General features: G+C 36.9%; 1 protein-coding gene across 1 annotated transcript in view; it reads left to right on the top strand.

Moving 5' to 3' along the window:
• The window catches only part of SHISA8 (shisa family member 8), a 1285711-nt gene extending 1261076 nt beyond the window's left edge, over positions 1 to 24635 (top strand). Inside the window, exon 6 of the mRNA XM_044075429.1 lies at positions 20556 to 24635. Coding sequence (XP_043931364.1) covers positions 20556 to 20917 — 362 coding nt within the window. The 3' untranslated portion in view covers positions 20918 to 24635. The remainder of the gene's footprint in view (positions 1 to 20555) is intronic.
• Positions 24636 to 25696: the final 1061 nt, after the last annotated feature.

The following is a 25696-nucleotide window of genomic DNA, read 5'->3' as shown; positions in this document are numbered from 1 at the left end:
GGCTGCTGTGTGGTGCAGCCAAGTACCTGGATGTATAACTGGGTGGGCAGGCTGGGCTCATTAGTCTTGGTTGAGAGCCAGCCTAGGAGAAGTTAAACTCTGACTCCAAACCCGGGCAAATGGAACTTGTTAGCCTTGTCAGGCATTTCATCTAGGAGAAGGTAACTCTCACTTCAAACCCACAGTCTGGCCATTGGATGATTGCTCTGCTGCCTTGTGGATATCTTCAGGAGAAGAAAAGGCTATCAGAGTAAATCCAGACAGAAAATCCAGAGTGGATCCCCTAAGGTGGCCGGTTGTCAATTCTGACTTCCTTCTGGCAACTCCTGCAGCCAAGCTGATGCCAAACATATCATTCATTGAGATGTGTGATATAATATGAAAAAATATGATTATATGGTTATCAGAGAGGTCCTGAGTTTTGTATTGTGATATTATATTTATTTAGTTGCCCATATATTCCTTAGGAGGAATTCCTCCATTCAGATGCCAATTATGGGTGTCTGCACCCCTCCAATCCTGATTCAGAGTCTACCTGTAATCTCATTCCATGACTACTGGCAGGTCATAATCACACAGACTTCAATAAGAAATCCAGCCAATTTTTGCTGTGAATGTAGCAGTTAGTGTTGTAACTATGGACCACCACAGAGTAGCTGAAGCAATCAAATCCAGCCATGGTGATGATTCCCTTTGATGATGGTCCAGTAAGAGTGATGCTGGCATTTTTTTAATTTGTTTATCTCAAGACATCACTATTGTTTTGGCCTCTGTCCCAGAGAACTGCAGTGAAAAAGATGCAATTCTGAAGAGCAATAATGCCTCTCCCAAAGCAATCTATCTTTCCACTTGGGGTTCTGGTTCTTATATGGTGATGACATAAATAATAATAATAATAGTAATATGTTTATAATGGCTAATAGTTATACTGCTGATTACAACATGTAGCTAATCATGTCCATCAAATGAATGTTAGCTAAGCATTTATCTGTTGCAATAATGCAATTGTGTATTAAAAGTTAGACATGCTACTGAAACTGCCAAAGTAAAGAGACAAGGTTCATAATGAATCCTCAATGTCATTTCAGGGACCCTTGTTTTTATTGTCTGAAATGTCAGAAAGGGACTTATGATTTGCCCTTTCCCCATTGTGTAACAACATGAGATGGGAACTTTAGAACTAGGTAGTATGGAAGCAAAACTCACCACATCCCGTGATTTTTTTTTTTTATTTCCAATTTTTGACATTTAAGGCTGAAGGAATAATGATCTTTGAAATGGCAGTAGGTTGCTATTGGAATTTTCATAGTGCTTTCTGAAAAAAAGAAGTTATGCCTTACCATAGCGTTCCATCTGTGTTGTTCATCATCTTTCATTCATCACTGATGGGGTTTGGTTCCAAGCCCTCGGAACTGAGTCCACCTATTACCAAGCTCGCGCCAGCCAAAAAACTCTTGAGCGAACTCTCTACCCAGAATGCCCTTCTCCCTGTTACATCAGATCGAGTTTGCTAAGAAAGGGAAGTAAAGCTGAGGCCACTTCTGAGCAAGTACCCTATGGCACTCCTTAGACCCAAAGCATCCCCCAGGAGCCTTTGGAGAGGGAAGGAGGGTGGAAAGTGATGAATGAAAGAAGATGAACAACACTGATTTTGAGATGGTTGGAGTCAAAGAAGACAGAGCCGAAGAAGCAGATTTATGCTCTGACGATAACTTAGAGACCTTTGATTTCCCAGGCTTGCTCTGATCACCCAATGGTGAAGAAGGAACAGAGTGGGATCTCTTTTTGTCCTTAGAAGGAGGGGTTGAGACCTCCATCACAGAAAAGGCCTCTGAGAAGGGAGACTTGAGTAACCCTTTCAGAATGAGTTTATTTTTGCACTCATTAAAAGTGCATTGGCTAAAACTCTGACAAATGTCACATGGAGGCTGCACCGAAAGGTGTGCCACTCCCAAACAGTATACACAGCCATCATGAGAATCACTGTTAGGTAACTTGCCCTTACAAGAAGTACAATGCTTAAAACCTGAAGTACTCTTCTTATCTGACATCTTGGTAGAAAAACACCACAGGTCAACTGTATTATCCAACTACAATGAAATCAGCTCCTTCCAAAAAATCACAAATATAACAATACACTGGTATATGGAGAAGAGAAGGGAAACACCTGAATAAAGTTTAAAGCTAACAGGTTAAACCAGAGAAACAATACCAACTATGGTATTAAAGAAATACCACAAGGGTAAGGGAAGAAAGGCCGTACCAACAATGGTACTTGAGAGTTTACCAACGGTAACAACGGGTAGAGAGGAAAGAATAAGATTAGACAGAAGAAACGACACTAAAATTACTAATCACTTAATAAAATATGAAGATACCCAAAAATTTTACACAAATATCAAAAGGATTTCACTTAGCTGAGAGCTCGGCTGAAATGCAGTTATGGCTACGCAGCAAATGAGATCCGAGGTAACAGGGAGAAGGGCATTCTGGGCAGAGACTTAGTTCAAGAGTTTTTTTTGGCTGGCGCGAGCTTGGTAATAGACCGACTTGGTTCTGAGGGCTTGTAAATGAACCCCATCAGTGATGAATGGAAAGAAGATTAACAACATTAGATCAAGCTTTCCATCTAATTACATTTGCAGAAGATAGCTCCATACAACATGACAGCATGAATAATCATAAAATGATGTATTACTGAGCTGAAAGGTAATTTTTGTATTGTTCCTAGAATTTTAATATGCTTCTGGATAGCAAAACTTTTCTGGAGAATAGCACCAAATAAGGGGCAGGTAGAGAGTTTTCTTTCTTTATGTCAGTAGTGATAGTCAGTCTTTCTCTGAAATGATGCCATTTTTAATGAGAAAAATGTGATTCCAGCAATTTAAAAAATGAATATTTCAGAGGAAGATTTCCTATATATATATATATGTATGTATATATATATATATATATATATATGTATAGAGAGAGAGAGAGAGAATGAGAGAGCGGGTGAGGATAATGGACCAGCCCCCCTAGACATTCTAGTGTCCCATTACTTATCTCTCGCCCCCAGTTACCATAAACACTGTTCAGATCTGTCCATGTGCATACTATTTACCTCTTTACTTTTACAATGATTACACAGACTTGTATTTAATTTAAACATTTTATTTCAAATTTCATTAGTACAAACACTGATGACAGTTTGCTAAGCAAAACAGTCTCACACTGAATAGGTGACATTAAACTTCTCTTCCCTTGTAACTCACAACAATTGAAATGCATTGAAACTCACATTCATTGAAAATGCATTTGGCCAGTGGTAGATTAAGTGTACCTAGGGGCTCTTTTCAAACCACGGACACCCCACACACACATTTTTAAGACTATAAATACCTCTCAACTGTCCAGAGTTTTGCAGAATCTCCAGATCATTGCCTCATATTTTTGGTCTGTTCCTCATAACATTTGTGATTTTTCTGGCAAATCCTTGGGATGATCTGAGGATTGAAGTCACTAAATAATGATATACACTTGTGTTTCAGACATATCCTTCAACAAAATGTATGTTAAGACAGATTGCATGATTCTAGCAACTTTCTAAGTTTATAACAGCAACATTTGAAATCTCTCCCTATTTTTGGGCCTTTGTTCCTCCATTCTGTCAGGCTTTGACCAGAATTTTTGTGCTGAGAGGTTGAGAGGTATTGCATAAATGCATGTGTTCTTAATCCACCTACCTGGTTGTTTTAAATTATATTTCTTGCTTTATACAGCAACATTTGTTTGAGGGTTAAAATGTGTAGTTTTGAACATTTTTGCCAGTGAGTAATTAAGCAAAATATATCAACCAATAATGAAAAAAACTACTCATTTCAGAAAACTGCAGTCATAAAAGGATTATCAAACTGCTGTTGGTATAATACACCCATCTGTACTCATAATTATGACCCCTTTATTGACTGTGTACATATCACATATTTTATTGTGATAAAAGTAGCCTCTGTAAAGTATTCCAATTTTCTTTACACAAATGCACACTAGGCCTGCAAGGACAGACTGATTTATTAACATTATATGATCAGCAAGGTCCATAATTTTTATAGACAGACATCCCCAAACCCAGCAATTATAGCTACATTGCATCCTTTTCAGATGCCTGCGTAAATAAATAATAATAAGCAACAATAATCACCAAAGTCACATATTTCAAATTAATTTCACACCAGCACACTGTAACCAAAGTATTCCAACTTAATACAAACACACACACACACACACACACACACACACACACACACACACACACACACACACACACACACACACACACACACACACACACACACACACACACACACACACACACACACACACACACACATTAGGATTCTGCCTGCTCTAGTTTTTCCACAAATCAGTACTTAATTAAGTGATCTATTAACTGTTTAAATCATTCTTTAGAGCCTCCAGGCTGGTTTTCTGCTATTTTAAACACTTTTTCAGTATCTCACTGCTATTTTTCTGCTGTGTTAAATATTCACTAGTGTTACCCACTGAAACTAGGGTAGCTAGTAGCTGGATCTTAATCCAGATCCAGGCCTGCTTTTCTGGAACTGTTTGTAGTGGTTTGTTTGTTCCGAGCTTGTTTTCCTGGCCATCTTGGACTGGAAAGGGCCGAGCTGGACATTTGTGATAGAATTGTGTGTGACTGGCACCTGACTGGTAAAGGGAGTTTGGTCTGCGGCCTGGAATAAGCATCCATATTGGTCCTTTTGAATTTTGTCACTGTTTTTTTCAAGTTTTACCTCCTGGTATCTAGGCAATGCATCTGAGCCAGTTTCTGCTTGTTTGCATGTTGTTCAGCAGTTATCACTACTAAACAATTGTGTGTCAAAGACAGACAGTTAAATTCAACAAATTGTCCCTTAAAACTCAGATAAAAATATCCATTCGCTGAGTTCCTCAGTGATCATTTCTGAAAAGCCACCCCTAGTGATAACAGTCTTCAACCTAGCATTATGGGACAGTTGGACTACCCTTGTTTCTCCTGACAACCTTGTTGACTTGGGTCTCTTGAGGCAGTGTAGCAATTGCCTCATATACACAGACAACCATCTAAGTACAGAGTGTGAGAGATGTATTTACACCGAGACTCTAGAATCCATGCTCTCTGTCACTCTAATCAGTAAAACAGAGAAAGTTGTCAACTTACCCACCACTACATAGTCACATAGTACCACTACTCATCCACACACCACTACTCATACACATAGTACGTATCAAACACATAAAGCCCTATACTCGGAGGTTCTCTTGAAAAACTTACAGAAACACCAGAGGCATCCAAAACACAAGTCTGCTACAGCTAACAAAGTCTCCACAGCACCCATGATACATAGCAACACCAGTGCCTCACCTACCAAGCCTGTAAGGCATAACAGTCAAAAAACAAGTCTTTTTGTCATTGGAAACTGAATAGTGAGACATACAGATGTCCCACTCACCAGACTGGACAAGAGGAAAGTTACAGTCAACTGCCTATGACAGGTTCACCAAATCACACATGCTCTCAGGTCACTCAGCAACAAGTACTGTTATGACTCTGTCATAGTTCATGTTGATGTGAATGACCTGATATGTACCTCACTGGACTGTATGAAGAGAGGCATGGTCTAGCTCTCTGAGTATGTGTTCCAGGCAGGTATGTCCCTACCCTTGAGCAGCATACTACCCTTACCTAGAATTATGCCACAGTATAAACAAAAATGATTGATTTCAATAATTGGATTAGTTTTGGGTGTCATTCCAAGGGGTTCCAGTTCCTGTCTGCCTGGGAAGCCATGGTCAACAAACCTCACTGCTTTGCCAGAGATGATTTGCATCTGGCACCCCTAGGCAAGGTCTTAAAAACAACATTACTGATGTGAAATTAACCAAGCAAAACAAAATAAGGGTCATGCTGCTAAATGCTAGGAGCTTAAACTAAAAACTGCACTCCCTGGAACCACTTCTATCACTAGAAAACATAAATGTCTGTGCAGTCATAGAAATCTGGTTTAAGGTCTCAGAGAGTACCCTGGCCCTGCAAAGTGACAATGCCTTCCACAACTTTAGCACACAAAATGAATATGTTAAAATAAAAGGAGGCAGTGTTTCAAGTCTATATTAAAAGTAAATTCACCTCATGTCTAGTTAAATTGGACAACTCCATGGAGTTACTCCAGGTCCAGTTTATGGTGGGTAAGATCCCCATTCAAGTGCTAGCCAGTGGCTGATCATCCTACACGAGTCATGACACCCATGAAGCCTACTTAACCAAACTGAAGACAATCCAAATGTTACCAAACACACTGGTTATTTGGGATTTCAATTATCCCTCCAGCAACCATGAAACTTACTCTAGCCCAAACTTGCTAACACAAAAGTTCCTTGACTTTTGAATTCAAATGCCCTGGAACAAATTGTTTATACCATGGCAAGAGGAACAAACATTCTAGATCTGGTCCTGACCAACATGTCAAACAGATGTACTGTAGCAACTGTTGGACCCTCATTAGTTAAATCTAACCACAAATCAGTCACCTTCAAACTGACACTAACACCAGAACTCACAAAGGGTGAAATCAGACTTAAAAACTTCACCAAGGCAAACTATAGCCTTCTAAGTGAAGGAATAAATACATTCTAAGCCTCACCCCAAGATGAAAGTGGTAACTACACCAAAGTTTACACTAAAGCCCTGTACAATCACTTACAGAAGTGTATAACCTTGGCTGTACCAGATAGAATCAAAGCCAGAGCCCCAAGTAAAATGAAGCTGCTATGGTGGACTTCCAACATCAACAAACTCTCCAATAAACACAACAATTTGCTGTCCAAGAAAATAAAGACAAGGACCCAACAATGGAAAAGCACCCTCCTCAGCCTTAACAGGCAAATAAGACAACTTGTCAAATCCACCAAGGGCTCCTTTGAGAGAAACCTAGCAAGTACTGCCAAGGATAACCACAAGGCCTTTTACAGCTATGTACGTAACCTAAAGGGTAGGACCCAAGCATGGGCAGAACTGCTGGTCAGTGGTATCACACACATTTCTCCACAGAGATAGCAAGCCTACTAGCAGATAGGTTTGGTGAAAAATTTTCACTCCGTTATTCCCTCCTAACGCACAATAAACCCTCCCCCAAATTTCTCCCTACCTTACATAGATGAAGAACAGGTCCTCAAAGCCCTGTCCAAGGCAAAGAACACAGCCTCTGTGGGACCAGATGATATCCCAGGCTGTCTTCCTAACATGCTAAAACATAAACTACCATCACCACTAAGTAGCCTTTTGATTCACAGCCTAACCAGAGGCATTGTTCCTGCAGAATGGACATGAACAGCTACAGTGATTCCCTATCCACAAAGCTGGTCTAACAACAGACCCAGGGAATTACAGACCCATAAGCTTGACCAGCATCATGTGTAAGGCCATGGAAAGTGTCATTATGGACCTCTTAAATAAAGACATAGTTGATCTCCAAACACTGGGATCCTACCCAATTTGGCTTCTTGAAGGGCAGTTAAATCTAGTGGATTTCTTTGAAAATGTGACCAAGGCCATTGATGAGGGCAGACCTGTGCACACAGCATACCTCAACTTGGCAAAGACTTTCAACACAATCCCACATTCAGGTATTACTGATAAACTTAGCAAACTGAATGTAAACCCCATTGTTGTAAGATGGGTTGCCAACTGGCTCACAAACTGGACACACAGTATCAAAGTGGGCGATTCCACATCAACCAGCAGACCTGTTACTAGTGGGGTGCCACAGGATTCAGTGCTGGGTCCCCTACTGTTTGGTATATTCTTCTCATAAGTTCAGGTCAAAACTAAAGGTTGTGGCTGACCAAGTTTGCAGACAACTGCAGACTAGGTGCAATCATTGAATCACCAAATGATGCCAGTATACTCCTGGAAGGTCTCATACAGACCACTGACTTATGTATTAGTCACAGTCTCAAACTGAATGAAAAGAAATGCATCATCATTCCCTTCAGCACAAACAATGTCCCTTAACACTATTGAATCAATAACAATACCCTAAGTACCCAAGAAGTGATAAGGGACCAGGGATCACAGGTTGACCACAACCTTAGCTTCAACCACCACATGTCTACCATTGTAAGGAAAGCTTTCCATGTAGCTCACTTGATTAGTAAATGCATCATCTTGAGAGCAAAATAAGTTCTAACCCCCCACCCTCTACTCAGCACTTATCCAGCCCATAATTGAGAATAACACCCATTTCGATATGTGCCATACTAAGCACCTACAACAATTAGAAAGACCTCAGAGGTTTCTAACAAAGGAGATCAAGGGCCTCCAGCATGTGCCTTACATGGACCAACTAAAATCCCTGTCATTATATTCTGTATAGTACAAACTTCTTAGGGGAGACTTATGCCTGGCCTACAGAGCAACCCAAGAACCAAACCTAATTAACTTACTGCATATCCATAAATCAAATTGGTCTAAGGCCACCCATTCCAGGGACTTAAATGTGGCCTGCAGCTTAAATAGGACATGCTGGAGGGACAGATTTATCTCCTGGTGACTGCCACATCTTTGGAACAGGCTACCAATTCATGTAAAACAGAGCACCTCTATGACACTGTTCAAGAAGAACCTGGATGAGTGGATATGGCATCATAATTTTTTACCAGGGATAGAGCCCACAACCCTCCTGAACATGGGCAGTTATCACTAAATGCAATCTTTGGTATGGACTAATACCTCTATGGTATTACATTGGGTTGGTTTAAAATGACCTCCAGGTTGATAGCCTAGTAATCTCTTATGATCCTATGATCCTATCATTGGACCTGTAAGTCCAGATAAAGACTATTTAAAAATTACCAGATGATACGAGCATCAGGTACTTTCATCCACAGACAGCCCCCCACTCCCACTGCCACCTGTAGTCATAGCCACTTTGTGAACTGTGTGCATCCCTTATTGTTGTGAATAAATACATGACATGTACTTTATTGGTAGCTCTGGATGAATTACATGAAGCTGCATAAAGATCACTAGCAACAGACGTAACGATTCACCCATATTTTATTTTTATTTATTTATTTTTATTTTACATTTGTTTACCGGGCTAGTCCAACTGGATATATTTCCATTTTCAGCAGAGGCCCGGGGAGAAAAGCTCCACATTTAGGTTAGTACAACAAGTCATTAAATAAAAGAAAGCAAACAATGGTTAGTAAAAAAAATACATACAGAATTAAGGTGCAAACAAAAAATATATATGAGAAAGTTTATGCTAGTGAGGACATATTACTTCTATGTACAGTATAGGATTAGGGGAGTTAAACTTAGTAGGATATTCATAGAGAATAAATATATATAAGCAATGAAAAAATGCAACCATCTAGAATTGTTAATTAAATTGAAACAGAGACTAATTAACAAAGGTATTTAGAGCTAGTTCTTCAGATGGGAGAGAGTAGGAGGGGGAGGAGAAGGTAAAGCTCATAAGTAGAGTCATAAGATTAATCAGGGTTGATGCATGGGCATAGCCAGAGAGTCTTTAGGTGTTGTTTGAGTTTTTGTTTAAAGAGGAAAGGTGATGGCATACTACTTAGAGTGGTAGGTAGTGAGTTCCAGTGTTTACCTATGGTGTTAGAAAAAAGTGAATCGCCTGCAATGTTATTGGACTTAGTTAGCTTCACAAGAGGTTTATTAGAGGAGCGCAGTGAATTTAGATTAGAATAGGGAGATATGAGATCAGAAAGTATGGGGGTATTTTCCAGTTGGTGAAATAACCTGTGTATAAAGGTAAGTTGGGAGACTAGTAGGGTATTGTTCAATTCCAGCCAGTTTAGTTGTAATAGATTAAGACAGTGGTGAGTTCTAAATGGATTTCCTGTAGCAAATCTAGCAATGCTATTGTAAGCATTTGATAGTTTAGTAAGGTTTTTTTTCTTTAAGTTAGTGTATATGGGAGAGGCATAAAGAAGAGTGGAAATAAGATGAGATTGAGCAAGTGTAATTTTAGCCTGTGGAGATAGAAAGTTTTTAATTCTAAATAAGGAGCCAAGTTTTCTATTTACGGTTTTGATAGTGTTATTAATGTGGTTTTCAAAAGTGAGGTTATTGTCAATTGTAATACCTAACAGTTTTGTGGTAGAGTCAGGGACTATGTGTGTGCCATTATTAGAGGTAATAGAGAAGTCAGAGAGGGGGGACTTCCTATTGGGTCTGAAAAGCAGGAGTTTGGTTTTATTGGCATTTAAAAGTAGGCGGTGTTTCAGGAACCATGCCTCAACTGTGGTAAATATGTTCTGTGTTAGGGTTTGTAGTTCAGAGGAGGTATTAGCAGAGCAGATGAGAGTTGAGTCGTCTGCATATTGAATGCATGTAGCTTGAGGTATTGCTACATGTAAGTCGTTAATGAATAAAGAGAAAAGGAGGGGACCTAGGATGGAACCTTGTGGTACTCCAAGAGAGACTGGCAGAAGAGATGAAAGTGTGTTATCCCAGAGAACAGCCTGTTGCCTGTAACTAAGGTAGGAGGTAAACCATTGAACCACATTGGTATCTAGTGAGAGAGATTCAAGGGTTTTTAGGAGCAGATGGTGGTTTACCATGTCAAAGGCTTTTGACAGGTCTAAGAAGAGAGCAGATGTTAGGATACTATTATTGCGGTTTTCATTGATACACTCGGTAAATGATAAGAGAGCTGTGGTAGTGCTATGAAATGGCCTAAAGCCATGCTGGCAGTTAGCTAATAAATTGAATTGAGTTAAGTGGTGCATTAGCTGATGATGAATACATTTCTCCATTATTTTTGCTAGGGGAGATAGGAGAGCTATAGGTCTATAGTTAGAATACTCTTTTGAGCTGCCTCCTTTATGTTAAGGGATTATGTGGGAAACTTTTCAGATAGCAGGGATGGTTCCTTCCGTTATGGTTCTATTTATAAGGAGGGATATAGGATAAGCTATTGCTTCAGCTGCTTTTTGAAGGTATTCAGATGGTAACTGATCTGCTGATGGGGTACAGGGTTTGAGTTTTAGGATGAGTTTCAGGATGTAGGAAGTAGAGACAGGTTGTATTTGAAATATGGGGAGATTTGCAGGTAAACTGGTGGGGGTGTGTGATTTGTCTATAGTAAGTTTGTTTGCTAAAGAATTAATAATGTCTGAAAAAGGAGTTAAAGGCATTGGCAGTTTGGTCTGAGGTATTCATTTCAGCCCCTGATGGTAAGGGTGTACTAGAGCGGCCTGGGTGTAGGAGAGAATTTAGGGTTGACTAGAACCTCTTGGGGTTGTTGTAGTGAGTTTGTTGTAGTTTACAGTAATAATTCTTTTTATCCAAAAATACAGCTTTTTAGTGCTATTTCTTAACTGTCTAAAGGTTTGATGGTTAGAAATAGTCTTTGTAGTTCTCCATTTAGCCCAAGATTTATTTCTAAGTAGTATTTTTTGTCTTGTCTCTTTGGACAGCCATGGGGCAGGTTTAGATTTAACTCAGATGGATCGTATTGGAGCATGTTGGTCGAGGATAGTTAGGAATTTGGTGTTGAAGTAATTGGTAGCATCTTCAAGAGTTAGGGTTTTTAGAAGATTCCAGTTACAAGCTTTTAGTTCATTTTGGAATAATAATGGGTTAAAGTGTTTGTTGCTGCGTGAGACTCTGTAGGTAGGAGTATAATTAGTGTCATTTTTTTGTCTTATGATGTAAGTTAAGTAATGATCACTTGCATCATCAGGCAAAGTTCCTACTGTGTATGTTTGTTGTGGTTTGTTAACTAGGATCCAGTCTAAAATACTTTCTTTGTTATTGGGTTTATTGATTCTTGTGGAATTATTAATTGTCTGAGTAAAGCCATGAAGATTTATATGGGATGAGGGATTATTTGTATTGACAGAAGACCAATCACAATTAAAGTCACCTAGAATGATAGTTTCTTGTGGGTAAGAAGAAGATATACAACTTAGGATAATTTCAATTTTAGTGTAATTATTGCCAGGAGGAAGGTAGATACAGATAATATATAACGATTTGTTAGGGTTTAGTTGAAGTTTAGAAGTAAGGATCTCAGCTTTATCGTCATTTAACGGGATGGCAGGTTGTGAAGAGATATTTAATACATTTTTAAATAGAAGCGCTACTCCCCCACCCTTACGTTTTAAGCGGTCCATCCTCAAAATATTGTATCCTGGGGGAAGTATTGCATTGTCTTTAGTACCAGGTTTCAGCCAAGTTTCAGTAAGACAGAGAATATCAAAGGAGTGAGTGTCTAGGAGGGCATGGAGATGGGCAATCTTATTATTAATGCTTCGGATATTCAGATGTCCGATTAGTAAGGCATTAGAAGCAGTTGTTAATGTGGTTGGGTTAAGGTGTGGGGTATTGTAGGTTGTGTCAGAGAAGTTATTAGATGGTCCTGGGTTAGGGTGGATGTCACCATCACATAGGATTGGTATTTGTAGTTCAAGTGATGGTTTACATGTAAAGTTGGTTAGATATTTGAGCTTCCTTATGTTAGGATTGTTAAAGTTAATGTGTGTATGTCTATGGAATTTGGGTAATAAGTAGTTGGGGGTACTTATAATGTTTGAGTGAGTGTAAGTATGACTAGAATTCTGAAAAGCTGTTTGTCTGTGGCAGGTAGTAAAGTGGAAATAGTTAGTTCTTTCATAAGATGTAAGGAGATAACAAAAGGTTAAGCATAAAGAGCATATATATATATATATGATTATTAGGTTATGTACCATAGTTTTAGATAAAAAAGACATATTGCTATGAGGATATTAAGTCCTAGGAGGTAGCGTGAAAGGTAGGTGTCAGGGATGGTGGGAAGTGATCAATTAGTATGTAGAGGGATGAGGTGAGGTTATAGTAATTAAAGAGAGGTGATAGATAAAGGTAGTTAGGGAGGGACAGGAAATGAGTTGCAGAAGTAAGCAGTTAGAGGGGATAGGATGGTTCTGGGAGAGGGTGTGGTTAGGGACGTATAAGTGTAGGGACACTGGGGGTGGGTGGGATATGGGGGTAGGGTAGGGGAGCAGAGCGGGGCAGAACCAAATCAGTCGATTGTGTGGAGCCAATCAGCCCTTGCAGGCAGCTTATCGCTGAAGTGTACCAGGCAGATAAGGATATATCTAACACAGTTTAAACAGAAGAGTATTTATGAAAGCATAGGAAATATTAATCACCTATGCCAAGTCAATATGCACAATCTTTGCAGAAGTAAAAGTTATCTGAACAATTTCACATTAAAAAGAAGTATTGCTAATTCAGTGGTGGTTACTGGCAAACAACTTTGCATTTTAGTGTTTTGTGTATATGTGTAGTGCCTGCTGCCCTTGAAGAATAAATTGCCTAAGTTACATTAAAGGATTGGTGTGCTGGTGATATTTCCATAACATTTCATAAACTAGATTAGCTATGCAATAGGTAATGTCTGGAAAATGATAAAAACAGGTTGATAGTTACTAGGCATGCAGTCCTGGAGACCATTAAGGAGCTTAAGCCAAATTGACAATTGCTCCAACACACTATCGGGTTAAATGATTTGCTGAATGGCACACAGTAGGCAAATGAAGGTAGAAAGATTCAAATCCTGTACCCTTGCTTAAGTAGGTAGCACATTAACCTTAATGATTGTTTTAAATTCTATTTCTTGCTTAATACAGCGACATCATATCATGGTAATATACAATTACTATATAACTAATGCTGAAAATCAGAGAGCCACTCCAAATAATGCAGAATACATGACCTGACAAATTCCACCCTGTTTGCAGTTGCTGGAAGCTGCAAAGAAGGTACTGCAAAAACATATTACTAAACTGCACTGCAGCCTGATTAGAGTGTATTACACAATGCACAACTATTAATGAATTAATTAATTCTTTAATGTAACAAATAAAACAAAATGATTAATGGTAATAAAAATGCTGCAGCAACTTTTGTCCAACAACCCACAAGTCATACATAAACCAGAAATATTACTGCATAATGCACTGTATTTTTGCTCGGGGATTACATGCTTGCAGGACACCTACATCTAAGTTTTGACCTCCCTTTGTCTTCTCTATCATCAAGAATAACCATCCCATCTGATATTTCTCAGTACAGGTCTGACCTACCTGAATGGCTAATAACGTTTTATTGTTGCAGCATACACCTGCAGGGTCAACAGAGGTGGATGGTGGACAAATGAGGCCCTTTGCAAGGTAATGAATTATGCCCCTACCAGTAGCAATATCAGTATCCCATTACTTAGCTGCCTTTCCTCATTTACCATAAACACTATTCAAACCTGTCAGTGTACATACAATTTTTTTCCTTATTTTTGCAAATTTCACTGAGATGTAGATTTCATTAAACACTTTTATTTCAAAATTTACAGAAAAAACACAGACAACTATTTTTTAAACAAAACAAAACACACTCACATTGAAAACTGGCTTAGCATTAAAATCAGTAAATTTCTATTCCTTTGAAACTCACATTTAGCAAAAATGTATCTGGTAACTCAAACTACAAGAGACATGCTGAGAATCATCCTCAAATAGTATAAAGTGAAGCCATAATTAGTGTGTAGGTGAAGGGTGCAGGAATTCAGAAGTGAAGTATGTGACATACTTGCTAACAGCTTGAGACAGCCCACTGGAAATAAATATCCCTTTTTAGGAACAGCATAGAAAATAAATGAAGGCTGACAGAATCAAACCATGAACTACAGGAAACAACTGTTTAGCAGCTCATAGCCTTACTCATCTGTACTAACTACTAGACAAGTTGCCGTAGCACAGACTACAAAACCTTGTCGCTGATATTGACAAACTGTAATCCTTAGTGATTTCCAGAAAGAAAAAAAGAGAACCAAGCAGTTGGTGTGGAGGATTAAGTTTCCTGTCCCCATAGTTAAGGTTCACAGAGTTCAACACTCTCAAGTTTTGAGTAGCTTGGAGCATTATTTGGTTTTAATAGTTAGTTTTAATATGTTCTTGTGGGTCTTTGATTACATTTTTTGTGATTTTTTTTAATTTTTTTTAGGTTTTCAAGTCTCATATTGTCTCAGGGCTTGCTTGTTTCTCACTCTCTACCCAGGATAGAAGTTAATGAGACCGATGAACAGGCTTCACATTTTCCTAGTTCCTGTATGAATGTTACCTGTTGGGTTGAATGATTTATTATTGCACCTTTCACAGTTTCTGGTCCCTGATTATAAGGTTCAATTTAATAAAAATAAAACTGATAGGAATGGTACTAATGTGGTATCTACTAATAAGAACATTCCATCTTCAAAAACATATGCTGATACAATTCATTCTGTGAAGGTGCAGGTATTGTTACAATCCTGTGGGCTGAATGATAGGACACAGGTATATGACTTTACTTCTGTGCTGGACTCTATACCTTCTTTTGTCGATGTAATTTCTCTTTCTGAAAGGTTACTGCTTGTTAAACAGATTGACTAACTTAAAACTAAATTGTTTAAATACAAATTCCTTCAACTGAATAATGTATTTATAAGAAAATTTGGAACAACATTTTATTTCCAAAGTAATATATATTTAATTTTCTAATGGTGCGGTTGATGGTTCTTCACTGCATTCAGAGCTCAAGCCTTTTTTAATTGAGTTTGAGTGGAATATCTTGACATTCTTATTAAGCACTAAAGCACAATGTGAAAATGATGAATGAGTTACATGACCAGTTGTTGAAAACAAACAGATTTTTGATGATTTGTTGTTTCCAACTTACAGTGATAAATATGAACAATTATTCAGAAAAGTGGAGGATTGTGTGTTTTTGGTGAAACAATGCAAACTTGAGAAGCTTGGGCATGTTAAGTTTCTGTATGATTGTAAATTTGCCTATCCACTTTCAAAGGGTAACGGTTTGAATGGCCAACAGAAAGAGCAGCCCATTTCCCACCAGCAGACTAATTCAAATAGTTCTGGTTCTTTGGATACACTTGATAATATAGATGAAATTATTAACAATGATGAAAGTTTTTATAGGAACTGATGTCAAGAAGGTTAGAACAAAACTGGCAACATAATTGCCCACAGTATAACTCAAATGCTCATCAGACAAGCAAGAGAAAGAACAATCATTGGTAAATATGTTTTATGACTGATGCTTGTGTTATAAGAGATGTGGGAGAAGATACGTTTAAGGGTGTTTTTTTTCAATAGATAATTTTAGGATGTCAATGTGGAGATATTTAATGATACTAATGTAATTTTGACTGCTATACATGTCAGTTTGTTTAATAAAGGTTTTAAGTTTTTACCTGTTCAAAGGGATACCATTAGGCAGGTCTTGACTAAACTAAAAGTATATTTAAGGAAGTTAAATCTGTCAATTGTTGCTGAAGACACGTTATCATCTTATGCCAATGATTTTTTAGACAAAGTTTGTTTTATCCACCCCTCCAACCTATTTCTACTTTGTTTGAAAAATGTGTGGAAACTGAAATGCATGCATTATTAGATAGAAGACCTAAGAGGCCAGGCTAAGTCTGAAATTAATACATATTTATCAGTGCACTACCCCAGTAAACAAATATAAATAAATAAATGTATACATACATACATACATACATACATACATACATAACATAATTTATAATTTGAGTAATGATGAGTGCAGACTTTTAAGAGTGTTATCTGTGGATCTATTTATTAGGATAATGGGCAGAAGGGTGTTAATTATGGAAGTTGAACTTTATTCTTTCAAGATGCTGAGTATAATGATGACTTTTAAGGTTCAGTGTCCAAGAGTGAAGTTTTTTGGCTTATAGAAAGATTGATTTTTTTATGATTTATTAAGTAATGGTTTGATCTCCAATGATTTATATTCATTTTTGCACATGGAGAATCCCAAAATACCTGTGACTGTTGGGATAGCAAATACAAATAAAAGGAAGACCCCCCCCCACTTTAAGACTTATAATAGCTGCGGACAGTAGTAAAACTGAACCACTGACCTTCTATGTTGATAAGTAACTTAAAGATGTCTTTAATAGAGTGCCACATGTTTTACATGATTCCTTACACCTGCTGGATAACTTAAGGTGTAGAGAATGTACTTCTGATAAGTTTTTAGTAACAGTGGACATTAAAGATATTTTACTGGGATACCATAGAAAGTGGGAGTTTCTTAGGTTAGGGATATTTTAGCTGATGACAGTTCTTTAACTACATATGCTGTTTAACAAATCTATGATTTTATTCAGATAGCATTAACAAACAGTTTTTTTTGTTTCAAGGTGAATATTTTAAGCAAAATTTTTGTGTAGTGATAGGGCAGTTTTGGCCCCCATTTTTGATAATTTGGTGCTATGTCAATGGGAAAGGATTTTGTGTTCAATAGAGACAATAACAGGTTTTATGAATATATTAACTTATATCTTTGCTACCTTGAGGATATTTTTATATTGTGGATGGTTAACTTGCAGGAACTACAACAGTTATTTTGAATATTTAAATAATAGAATTAAACATAGAAGTAAACACAACATATTTTAAGGACAGTTTGTGCATCTTTCCTGTCTAGTTTCTGGGGATATTTGTGGGACATTTTGCTTGGAGATGGAGTTTCACTTCTTAAGAAAATGTTTTTAAATATACATTATCCATTGGATCTTATTGACATCATTATTAATGACATTAAATGTAAGAGAGTTGATCTTTCTGCTCTGATTCTATTAAAACATTTGGCAAAAAATATCACAACTGACCAGTGAATTAATTAAGCCTACTATGTCTAGATTAGGTAGCCAGAACAGGAATTCTTTTGAAAATTTGGATTACATATGGGAATACATTTTAATGAAAAGCTCTAATTTTGCCTTGTAAAATAATTTTCTATTTGTTATTCGTTATAAGTCCTATGCCTAATATTATTTGATGTAAAACAGTACCATGTACCAGTATTTAGAAGTATAACAGCACTTCTCAGTCATGCATAATAATGTCCAACTCTACAACATTTTCCCTTAAAATATGTCCACCATCATGCTGTCATAGTTATCCGTTTATTTTTCTATAAGTGTGTGTGTGTGTGTGTGTGTGTGTGTGTGTGTGTGTGTGCGCGCGTGTGCATGTGTGCTTGTGTTTATGTATTTGTCTGTGTGTGTGTGTGTGTGTGTGTGTGTGTGTGTGTGTGTGTGTGTGTGTGTGTGTGTGTTGGTGATCATGAATGTGTACTTACATGTGTGATGTGCATGTGTGTATCTATATTTTGTATTTGTATTTATTTATGTATTTATTTATTGTTTCAACCATGACTGTTACATAAATTATTAAAAATTCTTAGTTTTAAAACATCAAACCATCATTCTCTACAACATTAATTTTAATTGTATCTAAATTCCTTCTCACAACATGTTGAACACCAACATTAATTAAACTAAAATCCATTCTCACAACTTTTTATACACAGTCTTTCGTAATTCCCTGGAATCCTCTTCCTGTGAAATGTAAATACATTTTTACATAATTCATCCATGTATTTTTAGTATAATTAGTACCTAATATTCTTGTTAAAGCTTCTTCTTTTAGTTCTTGACAAATTACACAAGAACATAAAACACATGCCAAATTTCTTTTATTAATGCACTGCATCTACACCCCGAGTTTTATACATTTTCCTTAAGACATTACTCTCAAATAATTCAGATGTTTACTTTATATAAATCTTTAAAACATTCCTATTATCAATTATATCTAAGTATGAAATATTATTGTCTAATATCATCATACTCACAAAAAATCAGAGTATTTCATTTGTTTCATTAACCTTTTATCACTTAATCCCTCTCTTTTCTTTTAATTACATTCCTTAGGTATAGAATATAACAGTCACTTTCTTGCATATCTTTCTTTAGATGATTCTCTAAATATACCAGTCCACATTTTGTCAATATTTGCTGTAGTGTTTCAATATTATCTAATTTATATTCAAAGTCTGATTCTTGCTTTTCATTATGAACCAAACTTTTTTCATGAAATCTTGATCTGCAAATGTCATAATTCTAATAAAGATAAAGAAATTGCCATTTACAAAATGTTCTTTTCTGATAATATTCCAGACTCTTCCAGAATATGTATCTTCAGGAATGATGGTGGCAACCAAAGAGATATCTTATCAGTCTATAAATTTCAACCATTATATTAGTCTTTGAACTTAATCACCATATTTAAGTACCAATTACAGTTGTTTCGTATATGTTACTTTTTATCAGTATTAGTAAACATTTATACACTTCCTTCCCAGTTATTATCCAATTGGTATAAATTATGTATCTCTATTTCTTTTGCATAAAAACTCAAAATGTACTTTCAATCTACCTGTCTCTCCAAAAACTATCCACAGATATTTCATTCTAGCTGCTTCCATTTGTTTACATTCTAGATATAGCTTACCATTATCTTTTTTATGATTAAAATTATATATTTGTTTATATTTTCATTTATATATCAATCATTCTTAGTTAAATCTTCCTGTAAATTCTCTGTCTCCGCAGCTTTCTTCTTGTTTAAACTAGTATTACAATATCATCTACATAACATATAAGAGGCCATGGAGTGCCTCTGATTTTTGGTATGTCAGTCTTTTCTTCCTTGCATCTACCGAATTCAACATCAATAATCAGGGGAAAAGCATCCCTGCCTTACTCCTTTTTCAATTTTTATTTGATTAGTATACTCTTCTTTTTTGATATGCTTAAATATGTAGAAGTATTATTACATAATTTACAAACTAATAAAGTTAAATTCATATCAAGCCCTTTACCTCAAATAGTTTCCCTTAAAATATTCCTGTTTACACTATCAAAACTGCTTCTATATCAATTAAAGCTGCATATAGAGCTTATTTCCTCGCTTTCACATGTTCTTCATAGTTTATAGTTCATAGGTTGGTACTTCTATTAAATGATTGAGAACATAGTATCCATAAACAGACGATCCCTTGCTTACATATGCAAACTGATAATCAAAATATTCCACATTAGTAATTTCATCATTTAGCTCTTTCATCCCACAGGAGTAAACATTTTAAATGAAAAATACAAATGTGTCATTAGCCTATAATTATTTGGCTCTTTTTTTTATTTTTGTGTGTGCGTGAATTGAAAGTGTTATACTCTCCTTCCAAGATTCTGGAAATTGCCATTTCTCTGTATAATTACTAAAAATCTATGTTGAATTTTATAGCCCAAAATTCTTCCATTTGTAGTTTTCATTTAAAATTCTGCTGGAATGTGTGTGTGTGTGTGTGTGTGTGTGTGTGTGTGTGTGTGTGTGTGTTAAACATATCTTGCAGAATCTTACCCAAAAAGCAGCCTTTGCAACCAACAAAGGGCTCCATTTTCTCATGACTGCAATATCCCAGCTACCATAGGTATGCATTCTTCATATTAATTATAAGGTATAAGGATAGTGGCTAAAGCTATTTTCCTTGGAAATGTGCATGACTGAAGATTATAAATATATATTAAAAACATTACCATATATAATTTATTTCTCTGATTCTACAGCAGAAACTGTGACAGATGAATACTATAAGAGATTTCCAGTAATGGATATGCCAGCTCCTGGTACACCTAACTTCAAATCGATTTCAGGACATCCAAAGGACACGCCTCTGCCTGATGGCTGCACCCTTGAGGTAACCACACCAATCCAGAAAACAAAAGTGATGAAGACAAATACACACCATTTTGCAAACTCTGGCTATAAGGGTTGGGACACTGCCGTTCCCACTGCTCGACGACAGGCCTATACCAACAAGCGGCAGTTCAGTATCGAGCAGCTCCCAGAGCTGTTCAGCCAGCCATTGCACTATAACCAGCCTCAGCGTCACTTTTCTACCAACAGCAAGACAGAAGTCACAGTCTGAGAACAAATAAATGATTTAACGAAAGAGGCTTTTCACTCTTTAAGTTGGCTTCAAGCAGTTCTTATCAACCTGAAGATAAAGAAATGTGCCAGTTGAGGAAATGGATGAAATAGAAAAAATGGAAATGAATGTATTAGTTGATATACTGGATACTGTTAACAGTAATACTGGTCCTTATTTAATGAACATTAAAACGAATCAGTGTTGTTGTTACTCTTTTATCCTAGAGAAGAGTGAGATGTAAATTCTGTTGGTTCAAACCTAAATGCCAGTAGAAACTGTTGACTTTTACTTCTGTGGTTTAATGCGATCCATTTCTCTATGATTTGGCTTTTACATCTTTGGCATGATGAGGTCCATTTTTCTAAGACTTTATTAAATTAATTTAGTATTTCATAACTGTTCATCTTTTGCTTTCTGTGCTACACTTGGGGTACAAAAACGTTTCAGGCTGGAATGTTTCTTTTGATGTAAAAGAAAAGGAGAAGTTATGCTAAGATTAAATCCAAAAACAGTTACTTTACTCCACTTAAGATGACATAGTAACTTGTTATATATAACTACTTGTATGACTCACGTTTCATGAAGTGGTGTTTAACTGTGGGAGGACAGGCTTTTGATACACTTTGTCCAGGTTTTGATTTAATTCTGCTATGCATTCTGGGCAGTTGCTGTTTAGTTATACATCTCTATGTAGAATGTGCCACTGGGAGATCCTCTCTGAATCACCCGTTGCGATGCACTGAATGTCTGGTTGATTATTTTTCTGCTAGAAGGGCTGCACTGTAGCATTGCCATTTGTTTAGTACCATGAATATGACACATACACCTTTATGATGTACTGAACACTGCATTACACATTGCATGTGATTTTAATAAGTTTGTGTTTTGAAATAACTTTTATTTAAGTTTACACCAATTACTCATTAAAAATTAATCTGCAATAAATTATAGACATCACTGAATCTTTTTTCATTACATCCATTATTCAGTCTAATATACACAAGCATCAAAGCAAAATATGTAAATTATTATTCATGCTGCACTAGCAATTAGTTTGTTAAGTGATGTCATATATGTAATAAATAATTTACTAGGATAAAAGTATGATGTCTGATATTAATATTCTTCTTTTCTAAAAAGGCTTCTAAGAGGTCGTCTTTTTGGCCCTATCAAAAAGACTTTGATATGTCCACATTAATTTATCCAACAATTCCTTAAAATGGTTATCCAGCACTTGGAACACAGACAATCAGGTGGCCAGGTCAGGTATCACCCTGTCTTCCCCTATGGTTATGTATACCCAAAACACTTTCCTGTTTCCCCTTGCTTTTAATCCATACATTAATTCTTTACCAAATGCCATATTGCATTGATTTTCAATATGTACATAAAACTACTCAGTACCCTGCTTTAAAGCTCTTCCAGAAATGCCCTAGTCATTCCAAAAGCCTTTGTCAATAGTGAGACTTGAATAGAGGGATTAGGCCTCTGGCTTAATACCAAAAAACATAAGACCATGCTTTTTCTGTTCATGATTAAATCATCCAGAAAGATGCACAGAACCTAATCACTTGATATGAATAATATTCCTCTTGAATTAGTTGCAGTATTTGAACTGCTTGGAGTCACAGCTGTCTCTTCTCTAAGATCAAACAATACATTACCAAAGTAGTTGACCAGTGCAGCTGCATGTTTGGCATTCCCTACTAAACATGTCATTACATGACCCTTCCTTTACATGCCTTATAACCACTACAGTCTGCCTCCTACCCAGGCTTTTTAATTACTCCAGCATTCTGGCCACCCATAACACCTCCCTTACAGTCAAACTCAAACAAGCTTACCAGTGAGTCACCAAATGTATCTCTTGTAAACTATCAAAAATGCATCACTGCTTCTTCCATAAGACAAACAGCTGGCCTGAACTCAAAAGGGTTGATTTTTCTACCTCCAAGAATAGTTCATGCCATACTCCATCACTCAAAAAATGCCCTTCTCTTAATTATCTTCTTATATTGTTCATTCCCAATCATTCCCTTTGATCCACCAGACAGTTTCTAACAAAACTTGTGATGCTTCCACCACCGCCACCACCTACAACAACAGCAACAACTGGCATAGTGAATCCAATTTCTCTACCATTGTCTCATTCCTAGAACTGTCTGATCTTTGCCTTAAGAGAAGACTTGAGCTCCTAAGGAACCCTCAGATCATACAACATAAGCACCTGAATCTGTAAATGTAACAGATCAGTTGTATAGGTAGTCCTTTCACATCTTTTCCATTCAAGAAATGTTGCTTCTATAGTAAGTCAAGTCCTCCATCACCATGGTTTGAAATTTGCATTCTGTTCTATATATTACATTTCTTGTATATGTTGTAAACTATGATATTCTGCTGTCTTTTTCTGTCCTATTGTTATTGTGATTTATTTACCCAATATAAACAAAATATAATGTAATTTATATAATGTGTTATTTCTATGATATTGTACTAGTTCCAGAGCTTTTCTCTCTGGGTCTCTGCTGAAAATGGGCTATGTTGATTGAGACCCTCCTGGTTAGCAATGTGAAGAAATAAAGTTGTTGAAGACTATGCATGTGTGCACACATATATACACAAACACACACTCATGCACACACACACACACGCACACACACGCACACACATGCACACACACACACACTTGTATGACTATTTACTCTAAAAGAACAATTTTAGTTTGTTTACAGATGTAACCAGCTATGTCATTTTGCTTTCTCTGTTGGCAAGCTACATGTGACTTTTTAAGCTATAAAATTTGCTTGGCACAGCTAAAATGTATATAGTAACAGAAAACAGCAGACATCTCATACTGTTGACCAGAATCTCAACAGCTGTCTTTCTCATAATTAAAAGATATCAAGAGAGCGACTGTTTCATAGCCTTCCTCTAGGTGTACTAGCAATACAGCTAACAGGTCAAACACTGTTTTGCGAATAAATGTCTGTGCATCTATGGGCCTATATTCAATTCATACAACTTTCATTTGTATTTCTGAGTTACTCTAAATAACTCACTTAATTCACATATTCTCATAAAGCACATGTAGTTCAGCTTCTCTGCCTTTTTCCATCCACATTTTTCAAAACAATGGAAGATTAATATGTTTCCAAAGGCTAAATGTCATGGCCTGTAAACTAGCTTAATGTTTTCTATAGCTGATGTTTGAGATATGATGAAAGTAAATTTAATGTTCATCTGGGGGAGGGTCTTTTGTAATCTAACTTTCTGCTTTGGCTTGTGACTATAATCTATTATTACTGTTAATTTGTTACCTTCTAATATTTCAAAGTTTAAGCCTGCAAGCTATAATACCAGCAATAAAAAAGCAAATATTTCAGGTACTGTATTCTCTCAAGCTTTGTCTAAAAATCTGCAGATTATAGTTTAATGAATGTATTTGACTGCAAGCAGATTGAAATTAAAATGAATAATCCAAATTAAATGTTATATTTTACAAAATTAAATTTTGAAGTGTCTTTACCAGAATGAATTGTATGACCCAGTATTGCTATTTGTATCTGAGCTATAAAAAAGAACATTTGGCCATAACATTTCTTCATGTCGAACAGCATGAGTGTAACCAGTATTTTGTAATGTGTAGATAAATATTTAATCTCATTCTGTAGGAGTCTTGCCACTGTTAAATAAACTTGTTACTTTATACTTTTCAGAGAATGTGTTTCATTTTCAAACTTGCCTTACATGGAAAACTTAAATAGTACATACAGTGGGACTATAAGTAGGGATTCCCGTCTGTATTTGAACTACAGGTCCAAAATCACATTATAGTTTTGGACTGCTTTATAAAAATGAGCTTTGAGCCATTTCACAAGTAACTATCCATCACCAACGTATCCCACTCTCCTGCCCTTTGAAGTTGATTCTAGTCTCTACATAAAATTGATTTTTCTGGTTGCCAGAATGGATGTCAAGGTAGCACACTTGAATAACCGGCAGGTAACAAGAAGTGTCTGTGGTGATGGACAGGTTGACAGACAAAATCAGACAGGAGTCCCTGTGGACTATGATGTTTGCAGATGACATTGTGATCTGTAGTGAGAGTGGGGAACAGGTGGAGGAGACCCTGAAGAGATGGAGATATGCTCTAGAGAGAAGAGGAATGAAGGACAGCAGGACTAAAAGAGAATATAGGTGTGTGAATGAGAGGGAGGATAGAGGAATGGTGAGGATGCAGGGAGTAGAGGTGGTGAAGGTGGATGAGTTTAAGTACTTGGGATCAACAGTTCAGAGTAATGGTGAGTGTGGAAGAGAGGTGAAGAAGAGAGTACAGGCAGGATGGAGTGGGTGGAAAAGAGTGTCAGGAATGATTTGTGACAGACGAGTACCAGTAAGAGTTTAAGGGAAGGTCTACAAGAGGGTATTGAGACTAGCTATGTTATATGGGTTGGAGACAGTGGCATTGACAAAAAGGCAGGAGTTTGAGCTGGATGTGGCAGAGTTAAAGATGTTGAGATTTGAACTGGGTGTGATGAGGGTGGACAGGATTAGGAATCAGTATATTAGAGGGTCAGCCCAGGTTGGAAGGTTTGGAGACAAAACCAGAGAGGCAAAATTACGTTGGTTTGGACATGTGCTGAGGAGGGATGCTGAGTATATTGGGAAAAAGATGCTAAGGATGAAGCTACCAGGTAACAGGAAAAGAGGAAGGCATAAGATAAGGTTTATGGATGTGGTGAGAGAGGACATGCAGGTGGTTGGTGTGACAGAGAA

Source organism: Protopterus annectens, chromosome 1.part1 (genome assembly GCF_019279795.1).
Source record: "Protopterus annectens isolate FY-2018-M chromosome 1.part1, PAN1.0, whole genome shotgun sequence".
Classification (NCBI taxonomy): Eukaryota; Metazoa; Chordata; order Ceratodontiformes; family Protopteridae; genus Protopterus; species Protopterus annectens.
Note: the sequence above shows the minus strand (reverse complement) of the source record. Positions and strands in the feature narration are given on the sequence as shown.